Source organism: Argentina silus (genome assembly GCF_951799395.1).
Source record: "Argentina silus genome assembly, chromosome: 16".
Lineage (NCBI taxonomy): Eukaryota > Metazoa > Chordata > Actinopteri > Argentiniformes > Argentinidae > Argentina > Argentina silus.
In genome coordinates this window covers 9,582,925-9,596,649 of record NC_139670.1, presented here as the reverse complement: position 1 = coordinate 9,596,649, position 13,725 = coordinate 9,582,925, and the positions used below count along the sequence as shown (strand labels likewise).

Sequence of the window (13,725 nt, the reverse complement as noted above, 5' to 3'; positions counted from 1 at the left end):
GAGTAGCACTAGATATGTCGGAGGTAAGTTGGACTGAGCAAGGATACTGAAATAGACCCTTTGTTACACCTGTGGATTATTTGACCGCCTAAAACAAACTAAAGAAAGTGCACTCCCAAGCATAGATTTATGTGAATTTATGGACCAAGACAATATTACTATAACTAACAGCGCGTTTAGCGTATTCATTGACATTGAATATTATCTTACACATTTCACCACAACTAAAATACAGGTGATATGTTTTTCTCATTAAACACTATTTCCTGAAAGTATCAGGAATGGGTAATGATAGTTATACGGTAATGAACTCAATATGAACTCATATACAAATATGTGCTCAATATGAACTCTTGTGATTATTTTCCTCCTTGAATCCCATCTGCGTCTGTGGGTTTCATTACGCAGGAAAAGACCCATATCAAGTGCAATAGTGAACTCAATGAGGCACATGAGATTCCAGTGTTTAATTCTATGTTTTGCTTTGGGATTGTGGGAGTGTGGGATCCACAGTAAAGCTTTTTTTTATGTATGTCAGTTACTATGACTACATGACAGCTTCAGTGCTCTTAGCTGCTGAAATAGTTTTTTTTTTTTGTGTGTGAATGAAAGAACAATGCGAAATTGTTTTTTTTCTTTAAAAAAAAATAATAATCACCTATTTATGAAACATAACACGCTTTTAAAACTTGGTCTTGTATGTTTGTGTTGTGACATGATCTATTGATACTTTCCACTTGACCAAACACTTCTTTTACGTATGTTGAGATGCAACATCGATTGAGTTGTTTTATTATTAAACGCTGTAGGACTTGGTTCTACAGTACGTCTTTATACCTGGTTAAATAGCAGATATATTGAAATTGTAAATTGTATCATTTTCTCAGCATTTTTTCTATGCTCTGTCTATTGTACAGTTTTCATATCGAGTACTACTAAGTGAAAACCTTTGTAAATATATTTGGAGTGAAGTACCTATGTGATACTGTATAAGACCAGAAGTTATGAATTATGTGAATAAATCAAAGATGAGAATTTCAACATTGTTACTGTTTATTCCCAGAGCTGTATAAAACTTGATCTGAGATATGAGCACTTTTTCCACTGATTCCATAATTACACAGTTGACTAAATTTGTTTCACAAGCACTATCAAAATGAATAAGAAATGCAGATAATAAATGTCATTGACTTGATTGAAACACCACTGATCGCCATACAGGATCACACACAAGCGCAGTTCTGCCAGGTGGTCTTCCTCTCCGCTAGGTGGTGGTATTTGTGAAGCTCTGGGGGAACTCATCATTTGTTACCTTCGCCTTGTTGAAAAAACAAAATCACTTCCGGGAATGGGAAACACACGTGTGGGATAAGTTCTATCGTTTATATCAACATAACATTTAGACAGCGTATTTCCTATCGATTTATCAATACTTAATCTCCTTACTGTAGTTGGAGAAAGAAGATCACATTGAAACATGGCTCCGGTAAGTACGCAGGCTGCCATAGCTGGCTAGCAAATGATAAACTTGCATGCCTTGGCCGCATAGGCTAGCTAGCTACGTATAATTGATTAGAGTATGTGTTCTAGCTAGCTAGTCAGTAGTGTTTCTAATCAACTGCTATTTGTATTCTTACTGAATTCACCCAGATGTCATCAATGGAACCCATCCTCCACGTGTCTCTTTAATCATAGATTAACAAGCTGAACAACGTATTACAACCAATGAATGTCTGAATGTCCTTAAAATTGTGATTAATTTCACCCAGTAACTTTATTCCTTTTTTTTTAATCATGTTTACGTCTCATGCCAGTACTTGCCAATGCTACTGTTTACATACAAGTGCAGTCAGTATTCACAGCCTAGAATTATGACACAACCTGATGTGACAGAATCAGCAAAGTTATTTCTAATGGTGAACCCATGAACTGACAACCCTTTCTCAAAAACCAACAGCCCAGGAGTAAGAAGAAGAAGCCGAGCTTCCGCAGGCTGCTGAAAACCAGCAATGTGAAGCTCGACAACAAGCTGAGGAATAGGCAGTTCAAGCAGGAGAACACAGCCAAGAAACACCGCAAGGAGCAGAAGAAGCTTAGAGCTGCCATTAAGGATGCGTCCCTACGAACCCCTCTCCCCCTGGAACGCTACAAGAAGAGGCCAGGTATGCAGCAAGGCTGCCCCCAACCCCTTTCATAATGTAACATCCAGAACAGTCCTTCTCAAACCTTCTGTTCTAGCCTAGGGCCACCAGATCTGACTAACTAATTAATGGCTTGATGATTAGATGAGTATGGTGTATTTGTCATGGGCTATACAAACAAGCCTGCACACCCCATGGGTTTCCAGGACCAGTATTGAAGAACTCTGGTGCAACATTATCAACTGGCTTCTTCTACTGTAGCCACTGAAGTGACTGGCCGGGAGCCTATAAAAGCTTAAAATCCCACACTGCTGTTTGTGAGCCCTGCTTCATAAACACTTGATTGAATGTTTCTGTCTGTTGTGTCTCTGACAGAGGAGGAAGAAGAGGAGGAGTTCATTGAGTCACTGCCTGTGGACATGATGGATGAAGATGACTTGGAGCAGATAAAGGAAATGGCCCAGAAAGCCTCCTTCCTCACCAGAGACCTGTCCTCCAGGTAATGAAAAGAGCTTTGAAATTACACATTATATCTTGCATGTCTACTACTCGGGTATTGCGACTTTTCTTTGATAGCATTTTGATGGCGCCTCTCCTGTGTAGGCATGACCTTTCTGTTCATATTGTGCATCAGTGAAAGTTGGTGGAGGTTGCATATGTTTAAATTTGTATTTCCCCACTCTAAGCTGACTTGTCCTCTCGTGGTTTTCCCTGGTAAACCTGTAGCGGTCCAGTGCATGCCAAGAAACGCAAGGCAGGTCAGAGTGTGGAGAGTTATGAGAAGAACCCCAGAAAGATGAAAATATCAGAGGAGAAGGAGGTCATTCACCTGCTGCCACTCAAAGACAAGACAGGCCTCATCCCTCAGAGCATGGAGAAGCCAGGTGAGGAACAGCATGGCTGTCTCTTGTTCATTATGACCACATTATCAATATCTTCTCAATCATGCTGGTGCAATATGGAATAGATTGTGTATATTCCTCAGTTGAAAAATGTTGGTTACAGTGGTCGTTTCCTTTTCAGTTGTAGAAAAAAAAGAGGAGGCGGAATTGGATGACCCGACTGGGCTGGAGCAGTTTGAAAACGGTACTATTGACTAGAGTCAACTAATGGATTAATAGACCAATGATCTGAACATTTATAAAATGCTCTTACCTGGCCCCTGATGTACTGTGTGTGTGTGTGTGTGTGTGTGTGTGTGTGTGTGTGTGTGTGTGTGTGTGTGTGTGTGTGTGTGTGTGTGTGTGTGTGTGTACAGAGGAGGAACCTGAGACTGGACCGGTCCTTAGCCCCGAGGAGCAGTATGAGCTCCGTGCACAGAAGCTGACGGACAAGAAGCTCCGCATCGCTACCCTGGGCTCAGACATCCTGTCAGACCCCACCAACAACGTAAGACACCTCAGACCTCTGCTGGCAAAACCCCTAATACAGACTCCTAATGCAGTCATATGTCATTTCACATCAAATGCCTGGGGGATGGGTAGGGGTATTACGGTCGAATGCAAAATGCCATCTCGCAATAAGTCTCTATTGCCGCTTTGTTGTCTTTTTTTCCGTTGTAATGACTTTATCAATCTCAAAATAATCTGACAGCAGAGAGATGGATTAGGGTAACATTTGCGATGTCTGTATACTTAAACCACCAGACATAAAACCACCATGTCTTATGTATGAAACCTCTACCTACTGTGTCTTTAACCTGTGTATGTGTGTGTCTGTGTGTAGATCAAGAAGCTGAAGGAGCTGAGGGCCATGCTGATGGAGACTGACCCATACGTGGCGGTGACGGTCAGGAAGCTGGTCATGGTCTCTCTCATGGAGGTGTTCAAGGACATCGTCCCTTCCTACAGGATACGACCCCTGACCGACACAGAGAAAAGCACTAAGGTAGGTGACCTATGACCACGGCTCCTCTGTCTCTGGTTGAGGACCTATGGAACAGATATGGAACCATGATAATAAAATGATGAGAATAAATGTTGTTTAGATCACTTTTCAGAGGATTTAGCCAATTGCAACCCAGAGTGATTCATGCTTGTGTTTGCTGTGTTTTGTGATGGTCAGGTTAAGAGGGATACCCAACAGCTGAGGGACTTTGAGGAGGGTCTGGTCAGCCAGTACAAGTTCTACCTGGAGAACCTGGAGCAGACTGTCAAAGGTAACCAACGGAGATATGACTCACTCTTTTCCTCATTTTCCATGCGCTAATATTGTATTTTTTACTCTTTTCTTTTACCTTGAATTTGTCAGCATACCTCACCATAGTGACTGATTTCAGCTCAGCTAAACTTCTTTACATAACAGTTTGAGTTAATGAACCAGAACTAGCTTTTGCCCTTGTTTATATGGTTGTGACTGGCTGATGTTTGATGGTTTGTTTGTTGTGACTAGTTATGGTTTGTTGTGACTGGTTAACGTTGACGGTTTGTTGCGACTGGTTGCTTATGTTGTTAACCTGATTGGTTGCTGTCTGCGATTGCCTTACCCTGCCCTGCTTGCGTTGCAGACTGGAAGCAGAAGAAGAGAAAGCGCAGCGAGGCGGTGTCCCTCCAGTCCTACAAGGGCCTCGGGGAGGTGGCCATCCGCTGTATCTGTGAGATGCTGGTGGCCCTACCTCACTTCAACTTCCACAACAACATCATCGTCATGGTGGTGCCACTCATGAATGACCCCGTCAAGAGGGTAAGGCTGGGAGACTGTTTACTACTTATCCAATATGTTTTGAATGTCTTTGGGATTGTTTGGACTGTATGCCTGTTGTTGGGTACTGTTCGATGAATCAATATCTTCTAAGGGGATTGATGAAGTTGCATCCCAATTGTCTCTCCTCTATTCCTTGCAATCCTCTCTCCTCGCTTCTTTCTCAAAAAGCATTGGAGGAGAACATGTAAGGTGGAGGAACCATTGATCTTCTCCGCCAATGTATTTTAAGAATGATGCGAGGGAATAGAGGACAGAGAGACTGTTGGGACGCACCTGATCGACCATAAAACGTCCAATAAGCACAGAGTCTCCATTAAACGCCTGTCTCCAGTAATAGCCGGGACACTAATGACATTGAGGCAAATAAGCGCTTGTCACTAATAAACGCTGGGTCAAAATAAATTGTTTTATCGCATGTATTCTCTGTTGATATTAGGAGATGATTAAAGCGACGCAATTCGTTCTGAGCGACCCGATCGACATTACCAGTGTTTATTTAACAGTGTGACAGATCGTTTAAGGCAGTCTTGTATGGAACTGATAATAAATGACCATATTAATAAGAATGGGTCAGATTTATACACCATGTCTATCCAAGATTAACCTTCTTTTACTGATTTATTGGAGGCTAATAATGTTAATATAATATGGGTGAATATTTGTTCTCAGTATGGTGTAAATTTCAGCTCTGCCATATCGTGGGTTTGAGCAGCAGTTTGTCCACAGAAGCGGGGGTAACCGAATAACCTCCGGTCTCCAATAATCGCATGTCTCCAATACGTGCCAGGTGCGCTTTGTGGTTAAAACAAATAAACGCCCGGGCTACGAAAATAGGTTTTATGGTATCTAGCTTTACAGGGCAACCATACTGTTACAAACTGCATGATTGTAGCTTTAGATCTCAAATGTTGACGGGACTGTTGTTGTTTCCACTGATTAAGATGAGCCTGACCCTAAATCAAAGAGATGGTTGAAACAAAGGGTCTTTGCCGGGTTTGTGAACTACATGTTTACTGTCTCCCAGCTGTTTAATAAATTAATAATACATTTATTTATAGAGCACATTTCGTACAGAGACTGCAGCTCAAAGTGCTTTACATACAAATCAAAGAAACAATAGAAGACAAGTGAAATAGGAAAACAATAAATAAATAGCAGTAGCCTTCATGTTAAAATGATACAAGCAATGGTAATAGATAATTAAAGCAATATTCAAGTAAAACCCAAGCAATACAGACCAGTAGTGAAATAGAAAGCCATCTCTCTCTCTCTCTCTCTCTTTCTTTTACATTCAAACACACACACACGGGTCACAGAAGGCAATAAAAGAGAGGATAAATGTGTATCTTAGTCTTAAAATTCAATTCCGTTCTATTCGATTCACATTGATTGGTATAGCCCTTAATCACTGTTACAAAGACGGTTTCATAATGCCTGAATATGAAAGACAATAAGTGATGGCACACGACACCCCCCAACCGTAGACCCTCGCAGAGGACAAGGAAAAACTCCCATATAAAATCTTACAGGGAAAAGAAATCCCTCTACCAGGATGGTCAGGCGTGCAATAGATGTCGAGTTTGGGCAGAATGTACAAAATACAAATTGTCATGATGAATGTGGGACATCCCGTTTGAGTGTGCTGAGTGAGTTGTTGGTTGTGTTTTGGTTGTGCAGGTGTCAGATATGGCCTGCGAGGCGATCAAGAAGATGTTGAAGCAGGACAAGCACGGTCAGGCCTCACTAGGAACAGTCAAGGTCATCTCAGGCCTGGTTAAGAGCAGGAACTACGAAGTCAGACCAGAGGTTAGTCTTCATCATTGCTTTAGTTGTTCTCCGATGGAGTTGCACTGAAATCGTAGCTGTTGGGTGACTTGTGAATTCACTAAATGTGAATTGTACTTCTTTCTTTCCTCTCCACCAGTTGCTGAAGAGTCTTCTCTGTCTGAGGATCAAGGAGGTGGAGCTGAAGAAAGACACAGATGACACGGCTCCCAAGAAGAAGATGATGAAGTATAAAGAGAAGAAGAGGACTCTGTCCAGGATGGCGAGGAAGGTCAGTAGTTGTGTGTCTGTGTCTCTGTCTCTGTCTGTCTATGTGTGTCTGTCTGTCTGCGTCTCTCTCTGTGTCTGTCTGTCTATGTGTGTCTGTCAGTCTGTCTGTCTGCGTCTCTGTCTGTCTGTCTCTCTCTCTCTCTCTGTCTGTCTGTCTGTCCGTCTTCCTCTGTGACAACCATATAACTGAAGTGGTATGTCCCCCTCACAGTGGAAGAAGGCTGAGGAGAAACTGGAGAAGGAGCTGCTGGAGGCAGAGGCATACGAGAGCAAAGACAAGAAGATCAAACTGGTGAGTGTTCATTGAAAGAGTTCGTTATACAACGAGAAGCACTGTGATAGATATACGGCTCTATTCCCAGCCGGACAAGTACAAACGCAGGTTATTGGCAGTTTGTGTCGGCAGTAGCAGGTGAAAATAACACTGTGCTGTAGCTCTGTCTCGTCTGCGCTCATGGGGGTGGAGGAGTGGTAAATAGAGGCATATCTATGACAATAAGCAGGTCAAGTGCCATCATGTGCACCTTCAAAATAGCACTCATATTTCAGACATCCTTAAGCGCACCTGACAGTGCCTTGGTTTTGCGCTAAGACTGTTTTTTTCGCCTTTAAAATATAGACTTGGATATCTCAACAGAAGTACTTTTACTCCCCAAGGTCTAACAAAAACAATGTTCTTTCTTCTCTCTCCCAGCACACAGAGACCTTGAACATAGTGTTTCTGATTTACTTCAGAATATTGAAGAATGCACAGAAGTCTGTCCTGCTGCCCTCCGTTTTAGAAGGTCTAGCAAAGTAAGGAAATACCTCATGTTCTCGTATGGTAGACATGATTACATGAATCACAATATGAACATTTAACAAAGAATATGTGCAAATTGTTAACTATATTTGATTCATCTTCTCTCCTAAGGTTTGCCCATCTGATCAACCTGGAGTTTTTTGATGACTTGTTGAATGTTCTCCAAAGTCTCATCCAATCCGGAGTGAGTGTTTTATGTTCAAATATAGTATTCACTACAATATCCATAGACTAAAACATATGCAAAACACATAATTTGGTCCCATCTCATTGGCTAATGGCTTCTCTCTCTGTAGGATCTCACCTATCGGGAAAGTCTCCACTGCATTCAGACGTCCTTCAACATCCTCTCCGGTCAAGGTCAGTGATTGGTCCATGGTGACATCATAGTCAGAATACCGTGTCCACGCTAAAAAAACCTATCAACATTTTTGCGTTACAGGTGACGTCCTCAATATCGACCCGTTGAAATTCTACACCCACCTGTACAAGACACTGCTCAAACTCCACGCAGGTACGTCCCACGTTCTCAGAGTCTGTTCAAGTCCCAGGTTGACCTGATGCTGTGTGTTCTGATGTAGCTTTACTTGCTACAGCTCTATGGGAGAATACAGGGTTTGGCTACGTGATTCTAGCCGTGTGCTACCTTTACTTGTAGTGACTCCTCATAACCAGGCTATGTGCCATCATCCACACTTTGCCAGTGGAGGCTGGTGGAGGTAGTAACTGGTGGAGGTAGTAACTGGTGGAGGTAGAAACTGGTAGATGCATGTTTGATACCGTTCCTCATTCCATTCCATGCATCACAATGAGTCGCGTTCTCCCTCCACTTCACTTAGCATACCACTTAGAATGAACCAGTGTATTGGCCTTGCATTTTTAGTGGTATGCTCGTGTGGACAGCCTAAGGACTGTGATCTCCTTCCCCAGGGGCATCCAATGATGACATAGGCATCGTGCTGCAGTGTCTGGACGTGATGCTGTCCAAGCGCAGGAAACAGGTGACGCTGCACCGCGCCCTGGCCTTCCTCAAGAGACTGAGCACGCTCAGTCTGCACACGCTGCCAAACGCCACCATTGGCATCCTGGCGTCCAACAGGACTCTCATACATGTGAGTGGGGAAAGTGTGTGCGTGTCTCTCTCTCTCTCTAAAGTGCAGTTGTGATGCATGTGTGAGAGACTGTGATGTGATACATGTGTTCTCCCTTCCCCTCCTCTCTCTGCAGGCCTTCCCTAAGTGTGATATCCTGCTGGACAACGACGCCCAGGGCAGCGGCGTGTTCCTGCCTGAGCTGGACGAACCAGAGTACTGCAACCCTCAGAGCACTGCCCTGTGGGAGCTACAGACACTCAGGGTAAACACACACAGCCCTCAGAACACTGCCCTGTGGGAGCTACAGACACTCAGGGTAAACACACACAGCCCTCAGAACACTGCCCTGTGGGAGCTACAGACACTCAGGGTAAACACACACAGCCCTCAGAACACTGCCCTGTGGGAACTGGAGACACTTAGGGTAAACACACACACACCTACCTCAGAACACTGCCCTGTGGGAACTGGAGACACTTAGGGTAAACACACACACACCTACCTCAGAACACTGCCTGTTGTGAACTACACACACTCAAGAGTAAATACACTGTCTCTCACACACTCCTTCCTTCACTAATATCCTATGACGTCACTCTGATGGAAGCAGTAGTTGATGGTGTTGTGTGTTACAGAGACACTACCACCCATTGGTCCGGAGGTTCGCTTCTCATCTGGCGGTCGGGGCTCCCAGCGAGGGCTCAGGAGCTCTCAAGGTGGAGCTCAGCAGAAGGTAAGAACAGTAGCCAACTCCGTCACATCTCACCGAATACTATCTGTATCAAAGTGCTATTGCTACTACTCCGGCTCAAACAACAATAATAACAAATAATAGATATAGTTGTTGGCCCATGATAAAAGCTGACTAAATCTCCTGTATACATAAGATATTTATCCCCCCCCCAAAATGTGCCAGACCTAGCCTCTCCACGTGTGTGTGTAGTTAATGAATCTGAGGTACATACGTATGGTTGACCTCCCCAGGCATCCTGTAGAGCTGTTTGATGACTACAACATGAAAGACATGACATTCAACCCTCCTGTGGCCGCCCCTGCTACAAAGAAGAAGGTACAATGCCACCCTCTTCCCTGTCCCAAATAGACCCCTAGCTCTTTGGCACGGATGGGGATCTGAAAGGATTGGATAGGTGTCTAGTCATATGGTGGGAATCCCACTAAGCCTTTCAGAAGACAAGGTTGAGGTATTGCCATATTGGTTAAACCCATCAGATCTACAAAACTGCATTTGAGGTCTTATTGTGATAGCTGAACCGTCTTTATTTATTTTTTTTTAATTAAATGTTAGTTTGCATTGACAGTATGGGGTTCTCTAATGTTTCTACTCTAAACTGAACAGTTGTGACATTGTCTCCTTGTCATTGCATTCCAGGATTATTTCACAATAGGAGCAGCTCTCATGGACTCTGCGTTAAAGGAGCAGATGGAGCGTGTTCTTGCAGCTGAGACAGACCCCACTTTGTCACTGGATTTCTCCGCAGCGTTTACACAGACCACCACGCAATGACTCTGGACTCAGGTTGGAAAGCCCCCCAACCTTCTATTTTATAACTAAATGTAAAATACAACTGTATGTATACTCACCTGGTTCTGTTACCATTGCTTTTCTGGTGTTTATCTATTTTGTCAGAACTTTGCGTGACATAATGAATATGACACGAGGTCTGTTTTGAGATGATGTCATGAAATTTGTAAAATAATGGAAACTTGAGTTATTATTAAAATGTTAAGTTGAACCACCATTACTCTTCATTCCTCATCATTGACCCAGTAGGAATACCAAAATTAACTGAGGAATGAATGAGTTGACAGGATACAATGGCCTTAAGTAACAATGTAGTCCTCAGGAGAAACACTAGGGGGAGCAGTAAGTGATGACTACAGGTAGGCTTTGACCATGTGTGGTTCCTGTTGACTGAATTTCTATAGGCGATATAGTATCATTGAATTCAAGGACACAACATTGGCGACAAGGAAATGCAGACCTTTTTGAATACACAGAATTAAAGTATGTACAAACACATTCTAGAATATTACTACTATATTTATTGTGATCATAATATATAGAACAATTATCCATTTAAATATTTCAAGTAAATAGACAGTAGTCTACTGACAGCCACATCAAAGTGAACATGTTATAGTATTCACCATTGAAAGAAAAAGTGCTAAAATGATGATCTTTCTTCCGTATTCAACTGTGTAATATGTAGCAATATTTTGATAGATACGATTAATAATATACCAAAAGTTTGCCCTTGACTTGAAACTTGACAGGTGTTCAAGTTTAAATTTGTCAGCATTGTCATAAATGATAAAACATGAATTAAAAAGCCTTATACAATGCTATAGTGTACAGCATAACCACTAGAATACCAGCACTATGTATAGCTACATTTTACATGCTAAAAGTAAATATTTATATGTGACTAATAACATATGAAGTTGAACTCATGGAAGTGAGTGTGTCTTCCACCTCCTCAAATAAATTAAGGAAATTCAAACAGTTTTTCTACTTACAAGAAAAACAAAGAGCTTTGTACACATAAAAGAAAGAGCCAACCAGGGCTACTCAATAAAATAAATAACATGAACTTCAATTAAAAACAGCTTTTCAGAGAACAAAATTAAGAAATGTTACATTATAATTGAGGTTTAAAGGTTAAAAGAAAGAAGCCATTGGACCACTTCTAATGCAAAACAGGGAAGAGATGCTAGTTTGCTATTAAACGGAGCCTTCACCTAACTTCATAGGCATAACCAAAATTCCTCATCAGTTAAAACTATTTAAACCAAATCAAAATAAAATTGACAGTAAGACGCTTAATAGTTGGACAAGAGAAATGCCTGAGCAGGGAAAGTCAAATTAAAACATCATATCAGCAACATCAAATGTTCTATAAATCGGGTCACATCAAGATAGTCTGGAGCAACCAGGCAATGTTGTCATGCCAAACATAATATCAGAAGGTTTGGACGACGAGGCAAACATCTGAAGGAGAGCAATTACTTTTTTCTCCAAACTACTCATACAGTTTGTCTTGTTTTTACACGTCTACATAGAATGTTCTGTTATTTATTGGAATATGAATAAACAGTAAGTATTCATGAGTCGGCTTTCAAGCACAGCATTTCGTCTGTCATGGTTGTATGGACGTAGGGGTGAGGGTGAGAGGCTGTGGATCTACACTAGATCCACTAGATCTGCATGCTATAATGCCCTGAGTTTTTGGAACATGGTTCAGGGGTCAGTTTCCCAAAAGCTTTGTAGCTTAAGTAGTACTTAATTTCTTCCCGTAACCCAGCCGCAAAGCCGCCAGAAAGCAACAATTGTCAAATCAATGTTTGCAGGTCAATCTGCGGTGCATGAAAGAACGAAAAAAAACAACAACCCTAACCCTAATTTCTTTGCTGGTCTTGGAGAGGCATGGGCCTGGATAATCAAAAGAAATAAAGCATCACTTAAGATACAAAGCTTTCAGAAAACTTGAGGACAGAACCACAGTCATTAGACCCAGCTGGAAACAGCATATTTTTAAGTCATTAGAAATGCTAAAACGTCATAGTTCTAAAAAAACAAAACATTGAATTAAACATTCTGATCATGACTTTGTTACACTACTACAAAGTAAGGAGGGAAACTAAATGGACCCAGATTAATCAAGTTTCAGACAGCATATGAAATTATGAATTATCAATAAAACTCACTGAGATGGGCATAGGTTAAAACACAGAGTAGACTTCATTTTATCACTATAATCAGTACCTTGACCTATTCAAAAACAAATGTTATTCATGTAGACGGTCTGCAAAATCAATAGGCCAATAAATCAATACATTGGAAATACCCTGAACAACAATTGCAGAAACCTGTATTGACGTTATTTGTTTAATGCTAGATTGATGTTCTCCAAGAGGAATAAAGGACATTACTTTACTTTTGTGTTTCACAAAAACAACCATGTGGGTATTAAAAACAAAAATGACATGCTTTTGATATCAAGTAGTGATGGTGGTTCCCAAGTGCAGATTGGCTTTGACCTGGAGGGACACATTTCTAAATCATCAAAATAAAAAAATAAATTGAATTCTAAACCAAAATCTAATTTTGTCTGAAATTCACTCCAAGAACTCACATTACTTGATTCCATCAAATAAAGACTCGCCATCAAAAGTGGCAATAGAAAATACTGAACGAAACAGGAAAAACAACAATGTGCAAAACACTGAACAAGAAATAACATCTATGTGGACAAAGTTATGAATAATTACAGTACTGTGAAAACTGGGACACCGGGGGTGGGGAAACGAACAAGCCAGCTTGTTGACCACCATCACAATGCCCTCCTTAATCTTAACAAGAGAGCTGGACGTCAATACAAACATCACTGCCACTCTCTTGTTCCTCTCCTCAACAAATTGACACTGGATCCAAATACAGCCATTTGCCACCAATCTACTCCTCAGCCATCTTAGCTGTGGGTGGATGATGACGACCAAGCCTTAACCCTTTAATGCTCTTCGTTCACACTGACAAGTCTAACCCCAGGAAGAATAGCTGTCGCTAGACTAACAACCAATGGGGATCGCAATAAATGAATAAACCGGAATGGGCGAGGCTTAGGCTTAGGCTTCTGCATCCATCCAAATCGATCACCTGACCACTGATGTCATACCCAGGCTTTACTCCAAGTAGACTGGAGCCTGCCAACCACCATGCAGGGAGAGGGCCTCACTCAGAACCCTCCTATTGAAACTGCCTGTCCATCAACCAACCGGGAGAGGGGAGGGGGCACCTGCCCCTTCACTCAGGGAAGAGAATACAGTTGAATCCTCAGATGTGTTAAGGAACACTGGTGCTCTGGGTCTGGGGGGGGGGGGGGGGGTTCTGGACTCATTTGTGGATCTTCCA

At 42.0% G+C, this 13,725-nt stretch overlaps 2 protein-coding genes across 2 annotated transcripts in view; both read left to right on the top strand.

Moving 5' to 3' along the window:
* tbc1d12b (TBC1 domain family, member 12b) overlaps positions 1–1,035 on the top strand; it is a 14,393-nt gene extending 13,358 nt beyond the window's left edge. Inside the window, exon 13 of the mRNA XM_083687724.1 lies at positions 1–1,035. This exon is cut by the window's left edge and continues 283 nt beyond it. The gene's annotated coding sequence lies outside the window, so the exon portion shown is untranslated.
* A 314-nt stretch (positions 1,036–1,349) lies between these two features.
* On the top strand, positions 1,350–11,422 carry noc3l (NOC3-like DNA replication regulator). Its single transcript, XM_083688071.1, has 21 exons — positions 1,350–1,486; positions 1,958–2,162; positions 2,517–2,640; positions 2,868–3,025; positions 3,165–3,227; positions 3,400–3,530; positions 3,867–4,028; positions 4,206–4,299; positions 4,648–4,823; positions 6,522–6,650; positions 6,769–6,900; positions 7,111–7,191; positions 7,594–7,694; positions 7,813–7,885; positions 7,998–8,061; positions 8,144–8,215; positions 8,632–8,813; positions 8,929–9,057; positions 9,431–9,528; positions 9,780–9,864; positions 10,186–11,422. Exons 1-21 carry the CDS (start codon positions 1,478–1,480, stop codon positions 10,318–10,320), a joined length of 2,403 nt encoding a protein of 800 aa, XP_083544197.1. The 5' UTR covers positions 1,350–1,477; the 3' UTR covers positions 10,321–11,422.
* Positions 11,423–13,725: the final 2,303 nt, after the last annotated feature.

What these genes read in the sequence shown, in the direction of transcription:
- noc3l (XM_083688071.1), top strand. An exon ending in AAGGTGGAGCTCAGCAGAAG is followed by an intron (nt 9,529 to 9,779) that starts GTAAGAACAGTA and finishes TGACCTCCCCAG; the next exon opens with GCATCCTGTAGAGCTGTTTG. An exon ending in CCCCTGCTACAAAGAAGAAG is followed by an intron (nt 9,865 to 10,185) that starts GTACAATGCCAC and finishes ATTGCATTCCAG; the next exon opens with GATTATTTCACAATAGGAGC.